The 17,665-nt window shown below is 51.8% G+C and overlaps 1 protein-coding gene across 1 annotated transcript in view; it reads left to right on the forward strand.

Moving 5' to 3' along the window:
- LOC131208030 (muscle-specific protein 300 kDa) overlaps window positions 1-17,665 on the forward strand; it is a 67,981-nt gene that overhangs the window by 43,780 nt on the left and 6,536 nt on the right. The window contains exons 16-24 of the mRNA XM_058200672.1: window positions 22-2,806; window positions 2,921-3,585; window positions 5,311-6,025; window positions 6,545-7,821; window positions 7,912-8,524; window positions 8,864-8,973; window positions 10,063-10,173; window positions 10,241-10,402; window positions 10,470-17,606. Coding sequence (XP_058056655.1) covers window positions 22-2,806; window positions 2,921-3,585; window positions 5,311-6,025; window positions 6,545-7,821; window positions 7,912-8,524; window positions 8,864-8,973; window positions 10,063-10,173; window positions 10,241-10,402; window positions 10,470-17,606 — 13,575 coding nt within the window. The remainder of the gene's footprint in view (window positions 1-21; window positions 2,807-2,920; window positions 3,586-5,310; window positions 6,026-6,544; window positions 7,822-7,911; window positions 8,525-8,863; window positions 8,974-10,062; window positions 10,174-10,240; window positions 10,403-10,469; window positions 17,607-17,665) is intronic.

Consider the following 17,665-nt stretch of genomic DNA (forward strand, 5'->3'; position numbering starts at 1 on the left):
GATGTTAAACCGGAAATGGAGCCAATTCAAGCATCTATTGAACCAACGGCTGAAGAGATCATGCTCATGAACCAGAGAGAGGAATCGTTCCTACCTGAAATGAGCGTAAGCGATCGTAGTGCCTCCGAAGATCTAGTCTCGGTGAAGTCTGCTGATGTAGAACCGGAAATGGAACCAATCCAAACGTCAATTGAGCCAACGGCTGAGGAGATCATGCTCATGAACCAGAGAGAGGAATCGTTCCTAGCTGAAATCAGCGTAAGCGATCGTAGTACCTCCGAAGATCTAGTCTCGGTGAAGCCAGCTGATGTTAAACCGGAAATGAAGCCAATTCAAGCATCTATTGAACCAACGGCTGAAGAGATCATTCTCATGAACCAGAAAGAAGAATCGTTCCTTGCCGAAATGAGCTTAACCGATCGTAGTGCCTCCGAAGATCTAGTCTCGGCAAAGTCTGCTGATGTTAAACCAAAAATGGAGCGAACACAAACAAATATTGAACCTACGGCTGAGGAGATCATGCTCATGAACCAGAGAGAGGAATCGTTCCTAGCTGAAATAAGCGTAAGCGATCGTAGTACCTCCGAAGATCTAGTCTCGGTGAAGCCTGCTGATGTTAAACCGGAAATGAAGCCAATTCAAGCATCTATTGAACCAAAGGCTGAAGAGATCATGCTCATGAACCAGAGAGAGGAATCGTTCCTAGCTGAAATGAGCGTAAGCGATCGTAGTGCCTCCGAAGATCTAGTCTCAGTGATGCCTGCTGATGTTAAACCGGAAATGAAGCCAATTCAAGCATCTATTGAAACTACGGCTGAGGAGATCATGCTCATGAACCAGAGAGAGGAATCGTTCCTTGCCGAAATGAGCTTAACCGATCGTAGTGCCTCCGAAGATCTAGTCTCGGCAAAGCCTGCTGATATTAAACCAAAAATGGAGCAAACACAAACATCTATTGAACCAACGGCTGAAGAGATCATCCTCATAAACCAGAGAGAGGAATCGTTCCTAGCTGAAATGAGCGTAAGCGATCGTAGTGCCTCCGAAGATCTAGTCTCGGTGAAGCCTGCTGATGTTAAACCGGAAATGAAGCCAATTCAAGCATCTATTGAACCAACGGCTGAAGAGATCATCCTCATGAACCAAAGGAAGGAATCGATTCTTGAAGATATGGATACTCTTCAAAATAAAAAATCAGAAATAGATGCAGCTAAAAATTCATCGGAACTAGGCACTCAACTCGACAATACAACAAAGAACGATTTATCATCTGATACGGTGATTGATAAGGGATCGCCGGCAACAAAAGAAACCAAAGCCATCATCTTATCGCCAGGCAAAGAGCAAAAGAAAAAGCAGAAAGATAAGTTCAAAAAGATTAAAAAATCCGATGCCGCCAGTATGGCTGCGTTTCTCGAAGCGGAAAGAAAAGTCTTCGAAGCCGAGGAAGAAAAGCAGCACACCTCAGAAAATCGGGTTGAAACGTGTGATCAAACCTCTCCCGCGAGTGCCTGTTCGATCACCAAGGAGCAAATTGATACGATCATCGTTGGCATTAACTTCGACCGTCAGGTTTCGCTTTCGAACGTGGCTGCCACCGAAGGTACTATGGGCGAAGTGGGAACAAGCAAACCGTGCGATGAGCCATTCGTGGTGAGTTTACCCGCTAGCCCCGTGAGGAATGTGCACGAGTTCCGCAGCAATCTAGTGTTTGAAGATTATGACTTTATGCACGAATCTCCGGTGAAGCGGTTGCAGGAACGGGATTCGGTTGACGGGAAGAGCGGTGGCCGGTCTAAGGAAGTGAAATTCAAACCGACACTAGAAAGTATTCCCTCGGATGGTGATTTGTTGCAAAAGGGTGAAACTGGCGGGAAAATTGCCATGGCCGAACAGACCACGAACGTTTCCGCTCCGAAGCCTGCCAGTGATCGGCAGCCGGTGACCACTGAACGAAATCCCAGCGGGCCGGACACTGCGAAGGAAGGCAGCGATCCGATGCAGCAGCTTTTAATTAACGAGCGGTGGCGGGACAATCGACAGAAAATTTCCATGATCACCCACGAAGAGTACCTGCTGCAGCCGGTTTCGCACATCCGGTTGTCGCTGCCGAAAATAACTGCTCAACAGATCGAACGTCTGCCGAAAGATGTAACGATCGACGTCGTGCCGCTGGAACCGATCGTGCTTGAAACGCCAAAGGACGAAGAGATCGGGCGGATGCACGATGACGGTGCACGGGATCACGAGGATCATGAGGTAGCTACCGTGGTGTCGGTGTTGGATATTTCACCGTCCGTGGTGTACGAAACCCAATCGGTGGACGTACTGGAGAAAGAAGCGTCCTTACCGAGTGCGGACGATGTTTACCCGAGTATGGCAACGGAAGCCCAGCATTCCGACCTGGGTACGGTGTTGGTCGGTGAAACGCAGGAGTCTACGCGTCAGTTGTATACAACGACCACAACATCCGTCCTGTACCGTACGAGCACGGTAACGTACGTGCAATCGGAAGATCAGGAAGAGATCGCTGAGAGCTATACAAATCCCACGGTGGTGGAACAAAGTGTAGCGACGGAGCACCCGGCTGGTTTAGATAGTTCCTCCTACTCAGAAGCGAATCGAAGCATGGAAGAGCATACGATCGCAATGGAGAGGATCGCGCTGGACGAACAGTCGTTCGATGAGTCTCAAGCACTAGAACTTTCGATAGCTAGCACGATCGCCGAGGATGATCAGCGGCGTGAGCTGAGCATGGCGGATCGTAGCATGGAGGAACACACGATAGCAGCGGAACAAATCATTGGTGAGGCTGATCGTCGAGATGTTCTGAGTGATGATGATGGGAAAGATCGATCATTGCAAACAGCGCCCCAAGAATCAGTTCAAGAGTGGCCAGATCATTCTACAGCAACATTAGCTAGTGCGCTCGAGCTGGAAAACGTTTCTCCGTACAACTATTGGCAATACCACGATGCAGAGAAGCATTACATTCAGCATTTCGCCATGCCGGCGGCGGTTGGCAGTGGAAAAGAGGCAGTGGTGGCGGCGGCGACAATGGATACCGTGCGGTCGGACCCACCTCTAGTGGAACCGAGGCTCGACACATCTGGTTTGAGCATAAGCGCTGAAGATGCACCCGTAGATTTGAACACGGCGGTGGAACACGGACACGGTGACGCTGCGAACGAACGGCAGCTTGAGGAAATCTATCGCACTTTACAACAATCGTACCTTAGCGTTTGGCAGCTTCGAGAAGCTGAGGATAGCTATCAGCAGCACCAAGCTGTGAGCGAACAGGTGCTAGTGCCGGCAGAACAAGAATCAATGGAATCGCTTCCACAGCTTTCCGTAGGCTGCGAAGAGTCGGTTTTGGTAGAAGCAAGGGAAGCTTCTCGACGGTCTGACAGTGAGGGACTAGAGGTGATGAAAGGCTTGGCGCACTCTGTTACAAATCGTTGGCAGTTGAAGGACGCTGAAGCGAGATATGAAATTGATCGTGCACGGCAGAAGACGGATAGTGTTTCTTCCGAATCTAACGACACTGAACAAACGACTAGCAGCGTCTTGCAGGGAGCTCCCGAGGTAAGGGAGGAAGGGAACAGTATCGGTTTGGGGCAAGAGTCTTCGGTCGTTGCGAGCACTTCTGAGCTTGGAAAGGTATTGGGCGTAAGCCCATTGTATTACGAAACTGTTCCGTACTACAGCACACGCCAACTTCAAGATGGCGAAATCAAATACTGTTTGCTTAGGGAACGAGAAAGACTTTCGCCAGTTGCGCGCTTCGCCGAAGATCCTGTGCCACAGGAGGATCCGGTTGTTGCAGAAGCAACACTGGGCCAAGAACCCTCGCCTACGGTTAACAGGGAACCACAAGTCGATAAGCAGGGTTTGGATGTTTTTTACCATGAGACAGCACCTTACTACAACTTGCACTTGTTACGTGAAAGTGAAAAGAAACATTACTTACAGCGAGAGATTGAAAAAGAAAAGCTGAGCGAACAAGATCTGCCTGACGCGATCGATGAGACGCATGAAGTTGCTCCCAGAGATGGGGAAGACAACAACGTTCTGTTGATGGAAGTTCAGGAGCCGGTTCTACCATCGGTCGCTGCTTCAGATGTTGTAGAACAATTAAGGCAGCAGCCAGAGACGACAGTGTCCGATGAAGAGCTGTTGGAGTTTGTTATTGTAGACCAATTCGGTGAGACGGAGGAAGCACACATTGAAGACGAAGAGAAGGTCCTTCTCCATTTATCGCAACGGTCTAAAGAGGAGCAAACTTTGGTGACTGAAGTGACTCAAGAAACGATCGCTGAAGTTCAGGAAGCAATTCTGCAACAAGTACGAAATGAGCCAGAAGTTCCACCACAGATTGTTGGTAAAACGGTGATTGAATGCACGGTCATTGAACCCGAAATTGTAGAGTCAGCAACCCCACATGAAGAGCTCTCATTGGTGCAGCTTCATGACGAATCCGCCGAAGCCCGATCGCCTGATAGGAGTGGCTTCTTCGAAGCATCGGAGATAAGTTTTGTCAATCTTCCTTTAGAGGAAATCGAATCGCAAAACCCCATGCTCATGGAGGACAGCGAAGAAAAGGAACTTCTCCGGCTATCACAACAATTTAGGGAGACACAAAGGGAAACTAGAACACCTGAAGAAGGAATTGTTAAGGAAGAAATGTCTCAATACGTTCCGACTGAACCAAAAGTGCCACTTCAGCCCATACCTGGCCTCGGGCAAAGCAAACTCTTGTTGGCTGCAGAGCGCGAAAACAGTGGAAAAACGCAACAAGTTGACGAAGTTCCGTCGGTGACTAATCATCCTGCGGACGCTGTGGTACAGTACGAACTGCATCAACAGACTGTCGTTCATGAAATTTCTCAACACGTCAGAAAAGAACAGTGTGAGGTTACAGAAATGGTGGGTAGCGAATGCACCGTCGTTACAGAACCCGATGGTGTGGTTAACATTGATGAACCGTTGGCAAGTTCAAAAGAAGAGCTTTTGTTGGTACAAATGCGCGAAGCATCCTCCAAAATCACAGCGCTCGATACGACTAACTTGCAAGAATTCGATAGTCCATCGGATAACGAAGAGAAGGAACTGATCCGCTTATCGGAACGGTCGAAGGAGTTGCAAGATGCAGATGCTATGCCTCAGCCAACTCAACCACTTGTGGAGCTTGTGGAAGGCCGAGTTGCAGAGCAGCACGACGTCGTTGTCCACGAAGTTGTGGGTAAGACAGTGATTGAATGCACAATTGTTGAAAAATCCGACACTACGGTTGACATTGACCCGGAAGAGGAACGTTTGTTGGTGCGAAGGCGCGAAGAATCCTTCACGGCCAACACCCAACGGGCCGTTAGCCGTTCTGGGATAAGCTTCCTGAATCTCCCTGTGGATGCACAACGTGGGGAAATTGAAATGAAAATCGCCAGCATTGAGGCTAGCGAAACGGTGCTCGAATCCACCTGCTCCGAATCCTCTTCCGATCATCAGCAACCCGACGACGGTGAAATGCTGGTGGAAGGAAAATTGCTAGTCGAGGTGAAGGGTATTCCGCGGTCTGCGGTCGCAGGTGATCCACTCGGTCGGAAAGACAAGCGTAAGAAGGAGAAGAAAAAACTGAAAGTCCTACCACCGGTCGAGGATTCGGATGCTTCACCTTCGCCGGCCGTGGCACCGGCCGCAGCACCGTTGGTCAATGTGTGGGAAGAGATGAAAGGTAAGAAGACATACGCCGAAGTCCTGGCGGGTTCCGAGGCGGAAAGGAGAATGCTTGCACAGATCGGGGCACCTCTCGGGGTTACCGAGGAGTCCGCTGCGCGAAAGGAAAGCGTGGTCGAATTAGAACTCAGTGATGAGCACGATCTTCAGACGTTCATTGATAGTAACCGATACAGCCAGCAGGTCACGGCTTCAAGCGTTTCGTGGGCCGATGAAGAATATGATGAACAGGATGTCAGCTCCAACGTCTCCCTGCCAGAGGATGCAAAGGCGGTGGACATATCAGAAATAAGTGTTGCTTCAGAGCAAGATGCAGGGAAGGACTCAATGGACTTGGCTTCAAGCGAAAAATCTTCCAACGAGACTTCGGTTTCCGATAGGAAGCAGAAGAAGAAACAAAAGAAAGACACCACCCTCGCAGTGAATAAGGAAGTGTTCGACGTTATCGATGCTCCTGTGGGAGCGTCCGTCGTAGAACCATTTTCTGCACAGAGCTTGGGTATCGGTCCAAACGAAGAAGATGATCGTGCCATGGGTTCAGTGGCTTTTCAGCCTGAAACACCTTCCGTCAAGTTGGTTGAAACCCAGGAGGCAATCGAAGATCGAACCGAGAAACTGTCGGGCACGCAGAAGAAGAAGAAACAACGGAAATCTAAGCAGAAAACCCCATCCGTCGAAGAGGAAGATTCCTTGTCGGAAAAGGTAGCTGAAGAGCTTCTACCACCCGATAGCAGCCGCCCCTCCGAGGATACTGAAAGGTCTGCTCGCGAGGATCACGTTGAGATTGCCCCGGAGGTTGTTCATATTGCAGGTGACGAGCCCAAAATAGTGGTGGAGCAGGTTGATGAGGTCAGGTTCGAAACGATCGCACAAGAAACGCGCGATCCGGGATCGAAACCTAAGAGGCAGAGAAACAGAAACAAGAAGCAAGCATCAGTGGAAAAGGAACCGGAAAGTGGGTCGAATCTAGCGGTCGCTACATCCACGTCCTCCGTTCCGCTGTCGGAGTCTCCAAAGGAAATAGCACATCTTCTGGAGCATGATCGCCATGAACCAGTGGAGATGCTTGAGATTTCCGGTGAACCACTTGATGTGGATCACGAAAAGCGGGTACAGTTCTCAGCGGAGCTCGAAATCCTTAAGGACGTTCCCTTGTCGGAATCCCCGAAAGAAATTGAGCATCTTTTGGAGCACTCACACGCGGAAGCACCGTTGAAGATCGCTGAAGAGCCGTCGATCACCGGCACACCCGGTGATGAAGATACGGGCAAGCATGTACATTTTGTGAGTGAAATTGAAATCCTTCCGCCTATTCCACTGTCGGAATCGGCGAAAGAAATTGAGAGCTTGGGCCAGGCAAAGTTGACCATCGAAGGAACAGTTCCGGTGAAGGTCACAGAAGAAGATTCGTTGCTCGTTTCTGCGCACTCGTTGGTTGGCGAAAGTCAAGCACGATCGGTGCAGTTTGTGGAGGAAGTAGTCATCCTTCCGGCCGTTCCTCTGTCTGAGTCGGCCAAAGAAATTGAGCGATTGAGCCGAAGTGCATCGGTCGAAGCTCTGTCCGCTAGTTCTCCAACGGAGGAGGATATCGCAGATGACCGGGATGCTGGGGTGAACAAGCGCGTCCAGTTTGTGGCGGAAGTGGTGATCCTACCAACCGTACCACTTTCGGAGTCAGCGAAGGAAGTGAAGTCCTTGCAGGAGGAAGCACACCAGCCATCGGAATCGCGCGATTTGATCGCCCAAACTGAGGAACTGCAGGATCTACCGATCCGGGTGGAAGATGGCGATAAGCGGGTTCATTTTGAACCGGTGGTAGAGGTACTGCAAGTGGTCCCGTTTTCAGAATCGGTTAGAGAAACCGAGCGCCTTGTGGAGGGTAATAGAGCGGAAGAACCAGTGTCAGAAGAATCCCCGACACAAGAGGACGCCAGTGTTGGCGGACCACGGCGAAAGGTTTCATTTTCGCAAACGATCGTTAAAATTGATACGCCGGTGGACGATGATGATTTCGAAGTTATCGATATGACGGATGTGGCCACTGCCCCCGCCAGTCTCGAAGAGAATCTAACAGAATCCATGGTGGACGTAGGCTTAACTCCCGACTTGGTTCCACCGGCTCCGGTTCAACAGAAGAAGAGAAAACAGAAGAAAACCAAAAAGGCACTCCCCGTGCAGGATGCACCGGTTGATGAGCCGGTTAGGGACATCGCTCCGGTGGATGTAGAGAGTACGGCGCCCTCGGGGATGCTGTACTCAGAGGTAGTGGCGCAAAGCCCTGCGAAGAACGTTGCTGGCGGTGGTTCGTTCAGTGTCACGGATTTGGATGAAGAAACAATGATCACAGAAAACTATGTAGTCATTCAAGAAATAACGATCGATCGTAGTGAATCGGATCGAGGCAAGCTTGAAATAGTAGACCAATCTGTTCAAGCCGAGTTGCGCACAAAATTGGAACGACCGAGTGCTGAAGATTCCGACCTAATGGTGCAGGTTACGGACATCCACGCGGAAGAGGTGGTAGTTGTGCCAAGGTTTGGTGAAATAGGGCAAGAGTCAGGTAGCGTCGCTTTAGACACTTTTCAGACAGAAGATGATTCGTTAGGCACGGAAGAAAAGGCTAGCAGTGAAGAGTGCTCGCCCATGCAGGCATTGTACAATCTTTGGCAGAACAAGTCTTGGCTTGATCGTTCGGTTTACGGGAAGGCGGAAGAGCAGTATGTGCTCCTGAAGACAGCGGCAACGGCTACAGCCGGTGCTGTTGTGGATCAGTCGGATAAAGCCCGTGAAAGTGATACAATCGGTGATCGTTCCACGACCGCCGACGTTTACGGGAAAGCGGCTGTTGCAGAAGCCGAAAACGACCAACCGACAGCTAGCGTGATGCACTCACAATACCAACTAGCTTCACCTGCTGCTGCAGACCCACAAACTGCAGCCTTCACAACACCACAACACCCATCAGCAACAGAAGCAGCAGCAACAGTAACAGCAACGGCAATAACCGCAACTAACCGTTTACTAACCTCCCTCGATAATAACGATGATGTGGTTATCCACCACGCAGAAGAGTTATCCTTGCCAAAGTACCCTGCAGCTCCGCTCACTCTACAATCCTATCCCGCCCAAGTCGCACTCGATCCCAGTCCCACCGTCGACCCTTCCACCCTTCCCATAGGTTCAACGGACAGCGTAGAATTAAGTAAACAGAATGTGGCTGAATGCACAAACCGTAAACAGGTGACGTTGTACTCCGTAGAATGTAGTATTTTATGTTGTTTCGTTTAAGCTAGTTAAGACTTTGCTAACCGTGTATCGTTTCTTGCTCTTAATAATTGGTTGGTTTTGGCTTACAAGTAGTAGTTCCGTAGTATGCCGCACTGTTTCCGCTGTTTGTTTTTCGTTTATAATTTGCATTCTTGCACAGTGTTTGCGCTTATTGATGTAATTTGATTTGCTTACATGTAACAGACGTATAGCGCAGACACGAGATCCCGAGGGGCAACATTTCAGAACGATGTTGCCCTCGAGTCCGAATCATGCAATTTGCTCCGCTTCCGTTCAGCACTTCACATCACATTCTCTGGGCCCGATGTATATTTGACACTTTTTATGCAAACATTTTACTGCAGCGCACTGCCATTATCTATTTACGGGTAGTCTGAATTCTGTTTCCGCAGATCAGCGATCCACACTGCGCTCAAACAAAAAGATAGGAACAATTCATTATTACCGTCCACATCTTTTCACGCTTCTCGACATTCCACAGCGATCAGGTCGCATTTTCTTTCGCTTTTTCGATGTTTTCTTTCTCAAATAGTTTATGGCGTGTAATTTACACGCGCTCCGTTAGTGCAAAAGTGTTGAAAATGTACATCTGGCCTACTGTGCGGTGTGAAAACGTGAAAGTGTCAAAAGTAGGTTTCTTAGCACATCCTGCCGATTGCGTCAGCCTCGTCGTAGTAGACGTTGTGTTTTTGCATTTTGCATGCAATCGTCGCCATTACGCCAAAACGGACGCCATTTTCCGTTCGGTTCGGGTTTGTGTTTTATTTTTGCCTGCGCCACTTTTTTGTTTTGATATTTCGTTTCGACTATTTTTGGAAAAACCTTCGGTTTGTTATTTCTAACATGAATAGAAGAAAAAAGCCAAAAGAAAACGTGATGGAGCGCCGCCAGAGCGGAAAGATGAGCAAAACCAATAGCCGAATGCTTTTTTGTTTTATTAGACAGAGAGCGAGAGCCATTTTAGTACTTACTTCTCGTTACACGGCGACGGCGCACTGGCTCGAAGCGTACTAAAATGTGTTCGTTCTCATCACCTTACAGACACTAGTGGCGCAAAGTGTGGAAAGTATTCTGGACTCGCTGATCAGTGCGGAGCTAGAGATGAACAATCTACCGTACGACAACGTTAACGATCTCATCAAGGGTCTGCAGGTAGGGTGAACAAGGCGTGATCTAACCGTGCCGCCGGATCTTACCATAACTTTACCCTCGATTGCAGATCCTGATAACGAACCTCGCGGAATACAAGCAACAGAATTATGCGATCGCGGGATCATTACCGCCGAACGCGGACCGTCACGTTCGCAGTTCGGTCGAACAGATTGACGAGCGAATCGATACGCTGCGGCAGAGGGCGGAAAATGGACTCGAAAAGATACAGGTATGCAGTACCTAGGACGGGAGATTAGTTTCGATCCTAAACTCTTCACCGCCATTTCCGTTCACAGCAAACCCTCAAACAACGCGAACAACGAAAAATCGAAATCCGAGACTATTTGCAGCTACTGGAGGAGATTGAACGGTGGATCGCCGGCGCCAGCATTCACCTGACCGAGGTGACGGAATGCAGTACGGAGGAAGAGGCCCGGCGTCGTCTGCAGGACGACCAGGCCGTGTTGAGTGATCTCCGGGCGAAAGAAACCTATTTGCAGGAAGTGTTCGACAAGACGGAACCGTATCTGGTGTACAACGATGTATCCGAGCGGACGGCTACGTTGCGTGAAAATCTGACCCTGTTGATCCGTATTCTGCGAGAAAAGGCGCTAATTTTAGAGAACAACATTCAGCGGTTGACGGCGCATCTTGACCCAGGCTCTACCGCCGCCGTGACCGTGGCACCACAAACGGTAGATATTGAAAGTCAAACGAGTCCGTTCACTTCCATCACGGAATCCGAAGTGCTGCCGGCCGCGGTTGAGCAAAGAGTGGCCATTCCTTCGACTTCGGTATCGGCTCAAACGCAAATCGATGAACCCACCACGACCATCACCACGGACAACATACTGATCATTCAGTCGGTGGCAAATGGACGCGAAACGGTGCAGATATCGAACGTTCCGCGGACTTTTCACGGACCAGCGGGCGAGGAGGCCGGCGAGGAGGCGGTGGTGGTCGAGGCAAAGTACACACAGCCGATGGCGGGCCGAGAATGGGATCGATCGTCGGAACTGTTGGTGCGAAACATCCCGAGTCAGTTCGAGACAACATTCACCGAGCCCGATGATACGACGACGGAAATCATTGTGAACCGGGACGGTTCGAAGAAGATCACACTCCGCAAGGTTATGCAACCGGCCCAATCGATCGAACCGGCGGCCACAACGGCCTCCGGGAAGGCTTCAATTGTTACTTCGATCGATATGGTAGCGCACGCCATGGAACCGATTACCAGTGTGGAAGGGGTTGATGTTGAGCTGTTGGCAGAGGAAGACAGAGAGATCGTGAGTGAACCGTCCGTACGGGAGGCCACAGTCAGTGCCGTAGAGGATGCGGCCGAAACGGTGGTGAGCGAGATACTGGACGAACTGCAGAAGCAGGTGATCGACAGCGAGCAACCTGATGGTGATGCTGGGCAGCAAGAGCAAGTGGAGGAGCTGCCACAGGTATTCGATTCACATGACCAAACCGCACCAGTAGAGTTGATTGCTTCTCACGTTGAGTCACCAACTAGTACTAGTAAACAATTAGGCGATGCCTCTGAAGCCACTGTTACCGCCACGGACGCCGTAACCCATTCCTTAAGCCTTACTCAACCAATTACAGCCAGCGAGGAACTGAGTGTAGCCCCACCCGAACCAGAACCGATCGAGTCGATCGATGATGTCTGGCCAGTGGCTGAACATATCGTTGGTGGTGGGGTGGTTACGTTTGCAGAAGGAAAACAGACCGTGCCAACAAGCGTCAGCCACGATGAAACAGGAGCAGTTTATAGTGACGTCGCTAATGTATGGCCGACAAGTCCGGTACGTGGCTCCGACTACATCGAAATTGAGCCAACTCTGCTAGAATCGGTGGAAGAGACGATAACCGTTGTGTTGGACGATAATCTATCAACGATAGTGAGAAGAGATCTAGAAATTGTTGTACCGATCAGTATGGAAGGCGAAAGATTCGAAGAAACTGGTATTGCCCCTACAACCACGATCGAGGTTGGGGAAGAAATAATCGTTCCGATCGCACTGGAAACCGAAAGTGATAAGAAGTTTGACACTACCGCATCGAGTGAAGTTCTGAAGGCGTCTGCAGCTAAAGAACAGCATCAAGAAATTGTTGTACCGATCGTTGTTGAAAAGGAAAAAGATAGCGCTACCGCATCTTCAATAGCGATCGATACCGTATTTGAAACGATCGAAACAGTACAGCGTGATGAAGAAATTGAAGTACCCATCAGAGTTGAAGGCCAAAGTACTGATGTGCAAGATACTGCACCAACGACATTAACTGGTGGCGCAACAGTGGAACTTACTCAAGAAATTGACGTACCTATTATAGTTCGAATAGCAGATAGTGCACCGATGGAAACTCAGAAGACCGATGTCCTAGAGTCCGTGGAAGTGGAACGGGACAGTACAATGTCGGTACCGATATCTGTTGATGTGGAAAGTAGTCAACTAAGTGGCACTACAGCACCGGTCGAAGCAATAACTGAGCATCTAACGATCTCGCACCAAGTACCCGAAGACTCGCTGCTGGTAAAGGAAGTATTAGTTAGTGTTCCAGAAATATCACCACTACAATCACCACCGGTTGTGGAAACCGTTGTTACACGAACTGTCGATACAATAGAGGGATTGGAAGGTTCCACAACCATTCTCGAGACGGTGGTCGTAACGAAAACGATCACAATGGAAGAAGTAATCGAGGTGCCCGGGGAAGAAATGGCCGAACTGGTAACCGAAGAAGAACTAGCCGATGAAGGAGAACGCGTCATCGTGGAAAAGGTTACCCACGTGACAACCGTTGTCGAGCGGATCGATGCTGACATGCCACCAGATGAGCCTGATCATGCCGAGCGTCTGTTGGAACTAGCGATTCTAGAGCCCGGAGACCCCACCGTCCCCCCAAGTGATCCATCGGTGACCATTACCGACGAGGAACCGAACCTTGAGGTACAGGTGGCCACGGTTGACGGGACAATGCAAAGCTCACTGAAGGTGACAATGAGTGTGGATCCGTCGGAAACGAAAAAGGTTAGTGTAAGTTTGATCGAGATCAAAGCGACACCGGCCATGGACGATCCACAAAGCAGTTCGGTCTCGGCACCGCAGTCGGTGGAGTATGAGGAGATTGCCGGCTTAGGAGAGGTCAACATCGACCAAGGATACGAAGCCGATAAGACCGCGACCGCGGACGCCGAGGACGCCGATGGCGATGATAAGGGCAAAAAGAAACGACGAAAGCGAAAGAAGGCAAAGAATGACAACGAAAAAGCGTGCAATACGGATCCTGGTCCTCCTCCAGAGAGCACCGAACGAAAGGCAGAGGAGCCACCGGTTGAACGGCTAGCGGTGACTCAAGAGTCCGAGCAGGGCTTTGAGTCGTACCAAAGCTTCGCGGAAGAAGATCAACCGATGGTTAGTACGGTCAACGTGCTGGAAGAATCGGTCGAACCGGAGATGGTCGAAGTGCCCGTGGGCATTCAGGAGCAGATTGTTGTACCCACCGAGGTGATCGAAGCGGTTTACATCGAGGATGTGCAGCAGCAAACGAGCCCGGTTCAGGACGATGACGACGCCGAGATAGCTAACATTACCTCGGAGCGGTTGATGGTTCCGATCACCGATTCGGAACAGCGCTCGATGCAGACATCTCCGGAACCGGAAGTACCGCGAACATCCCAGCAGACGTCTCCGATGGCGGTCGAGGCGGGTTTGGAAATGCGTAGCGAGCAGCAAACGAAAGAGATTCAAACAGTGCTGGCGGAAGTCGTTGAGATTGAAACGCAAACATCGGCACCACCCTCACTGCAGCAAAGCGCCCAAACGGATGAACCGGTGGCCGTGGATGTTCCGAAGGCCGTTGTGACTAGTGATACCGCTAATCAAACGGCAACGATCGAAACGAAAGAAACGCACCAGCAAGCCACGGACACCGAAGAGATCGTGGGCCCCATTCTGGGACAAATCGTACGGGATGTGGTTGATCCAGCGATGATTTACCGGCGCCAATCCATGCAAACGAGTCCAGTGCAGTTTCAGGCGGAAGTGCGAACGTCGGATGAAGGAGCACAGACCACCGTTCTGGAACTGCAGGATGCGAATGTGGAGACAGAAGCGGTAGCGAGAGAGGACCGTGGAAATTCTCCAGCATCCGAAGTGATGGATAGCGCTACCTTGGGGCAGCCACCTACGACGATGACGACGACGACAGACTCGGCCATCCAGACAAGTCCAATGCATGTTGCGGAACTTGCCGTTACACCAAAGTACGAAATTCAGGACGAAATCCTAATACAAACTGTGGCACCGACTACGGAGAGCAGGGATATGCAGACCGATCGCGTGCTGACCGCCGAAACGGATGCCGGACAAACGGGCCAAATAACAGAGATTACGGAAACCGTGACCATTAGTACGCAAACGAAAGCCACCGAGCCGCCAGAGGAGCCAGCAAGCGACGAGAAGGAGAGCAAACGGTCGAAGAAGAAGAAATCAAAGAAATCCAAGGACAGCCGTATTCCGATCGAGGTGGAAGTTAGCGCGCAGATGATCGTGCCTAGCACGAGTCAGCAAGGAGTGCTTGGAGCGGGTGCGGTCGTTGGCGGCAATGAAACGGTAACGGTGACCAAAACGATCGTCACGGACACGGGAGCAAGTGGGCCTGATGTCGGGTTGAGCATTCAGGTCGAGATTGACCCTACGTATGGAACGGTAGAAGAGAGCTTAACGACCGCAGAACCACCAGCAAGTTGCCCGATCAACGAGTCCTTGGATGCTGCCCAAAGCCAGAGTCTACGGTTGAGTTTGGCCGACTACTTCTCGATCATCAAATCGCAGCAAGGATACGCCGAAAAGCGACTTATTCCGTGGCGGGATATAAATGAAATGTTTGACACGACAACGGCGGCGTTGGTGCCGATGAGCCCGGATGATCCACGCAGAGATCGCTACCGGATGGCACTGCGATCGATCAGTTTCAGTGGCGAGGAAGACGACGCAGCAGCCGAAACAAAAGATCTTGAGCACGTGCTGGCGCTGCTACAGGACCACCAAGGGGAGCCACTTGTTCAGCAGCAGCTGCTGTTTGATGTGGTGGAGAGTGTGACCCGATCGCTGGAGGATCTCGATGGTGGGCTGTGTTTGGCACAGCAGCAGAGTGGCAGCGCCGAGGGCAGTTTGGCACCGCCGATCGATCGGGCAAAGTTGCACCGGATCTACAAGATTCGGTTGATCCGCATCGAAGAGCACATCTTGCGGATCATCACGTACGTGCAGCGGGCGAAGGTTGGCCCCAACAGCAAGGAGGTTGACGAGTGCCTGAACCATTTGCTCAGACAGGTGAAGCTGCTGGAGCAAGCGGTGACCAACGAGGAGCGCAATATCGACGCCAATGCCACCAACATGCGCCGGATCACGGACGCGATGCGCGATATGAACCGACAGCTGGAATCGCTCGAGGGAGCACTGCAGGCACTGGGCGCCAACGAGTCCATCCCGATCGGGCACAAGCTGGTGGAGCTGGAGGGCATCGAAACCACCTGCCGGTCAGTGCAGAACGCGCTGAACACGCTCACCAACGAGTACAACGGAATCGAACAGCCGGCCAAGGTAGGGGGAGATGGAAAGGTGGCGGCGGAGCTGGACCAGAACACGCAGCAGTTGCGCCGCCTGGAAAACGGGATCGTGCTCGAGCGTAACAAGCTCCTGCAGCTGAACAGCTTGGCGGACGAATACGAGCAGACGCTGCTCGAGTTCCAGGAGATCACGGCCGCGGCGGAGCTGTTTATCGAGAACGAGATCGTAACCGGGTCGCTGGAGGAGCTCCAGGAGGAGATGCAACGGTACCGAAAGTTCTTCGTTAACCTGAACCACTGTAAAGCGATTCTGGAGTCGCTGGAAGCGAACCTTGACCCACTAACCAGGCAGAAGCACGCGGAGCTTCACTCGTCACTCTACAACCGCACGAAACTGATCCTGGAGAGTGCTGTCGACCGGGCGGGCAAACTGGCGCTGGCCGCCTCCCGGTGGACGGTGCTCGAGAAAGAGATGTTGGCCGAGAGTCAGTGGCTGCAGGTGGCCCAGCAGCGCGTGCCGGACCTGGCGAACGTGTCCTCGGCCGACTACGAGCGGTACATGACGATGTACGAATCGCTCGCCCAGGACATTGGGAACCATTTGGAGAAGATGCGCATCCACAACGCGACGGCCCGGGCCATGCAGGAACTCATCACGGCCCCGGTCCTCGAGAAGGACAGCTCCGATGCGCTCGTGGTGGTGATACAGCTTCGCGAGGAAGTTCAGCTATATCTGCGGCTGCTAACCAAGTTCAAAATGCACTGGCACCGGTACAATGTGCACGCGGACAAGCTGGGCGACTGGCTGCACGAGTGCCAGGGGAAGCTGGCCACCATCAGCATCGGACAAAACCTGGCCGAAACACCCGTCGACGATATGCGGTCGTTCTGGGAGATTAAGGCACAGTACGAAGTGCTCAACAATAAGGTGTACCGAGGGGCGTGCGATTCGTTCGATCTGGCCCTGGGCACGATCGAGGTGACGGATGAGCAGCTGCAGCGGCAGCTGCATGGACAACTGCTTGACAACTGGCTCGTGGTATCCGCCCGAATCGCCGATCTGCAGCGGAACATTGCGGACTCGATCAAGACGACGGCCACGCCGCCGGGCGAGAAGATTGCGTTCTTCGAGCAGGAATTGGCCGAAATTGGGCGCGAGTTTGACGGCAGCAAGACGGTACTGAAGAGCCAAGAGGACCTGTACGGGTATATAGAGCGCATGCAGATGCTAAAGACGCGCATCCAGCTGGTCGACACGGAGCTGGGCCAGTTGGCGCTGGCGCTCGACTACGACACCGAGAAGGTGAGTGCGATCTTCCAGCTGTCGCGTCGCCTATCGCTCCAGATTGCAGAGGAGCTTGAGGCGGCCGACACGTTCTACCGCCGGCTGGAGGACATTGAGACGGGTATCAAAGCGCAAGAACAGCGCCTGACCGAGATTGCCCGCGTGCTGGACGAGTGCGGTGACAGTGTGAATGGGAAGCGATCGGCGGTAGAGAAGGCACTGGGCGACTGTAAAGACTGCCAGGATGCGCTGGGCCCGTGCTGGAATGAGCTGATGCGCCTGCGACAGATGCTGCACACGTTGCCGATGAACCTGAAGGTGTCCGTGTCGCCGCTCCAGACCGAGCGCGATCTGTCGACGCTCCAGAACGTACACAGCGATCTCGAGCGGCGCTGCGACCAGGTTGGCACGCTGCTCCGCAATCGGCAGACGCTGTGGAACAAGTTCCACCGCCAGCTCGACGCGATCCAGGAGCACGTGCAGGAGACGGAGTTTATGATGGAACTGCTGCAGCTGCAGGAGAGCGCCGATTACAACCGGTTGCTGAAGGCGACCGAACGGTTGGATGTGAGTAACCGAGCCGCCGAATTTGTGTGTACTGCGAGGCTAACCAACCGCATTTCGCT

The sequence above is a fragment of the Anopheles bellator genome, chromosome 2, assembly GCF_943735745.2.
Source record: "Anopheles bellator chromosome 2, idAnoBellAS_SP24_06.2, whole genome shotgun sequence".
Taxonomy (NCBI): domain Eukaryota; kingdom Metazoa; phylum Arthropoda; class Insecta; order Diptera; family Culicidae; genus Anopheles; species Anopheles bellator.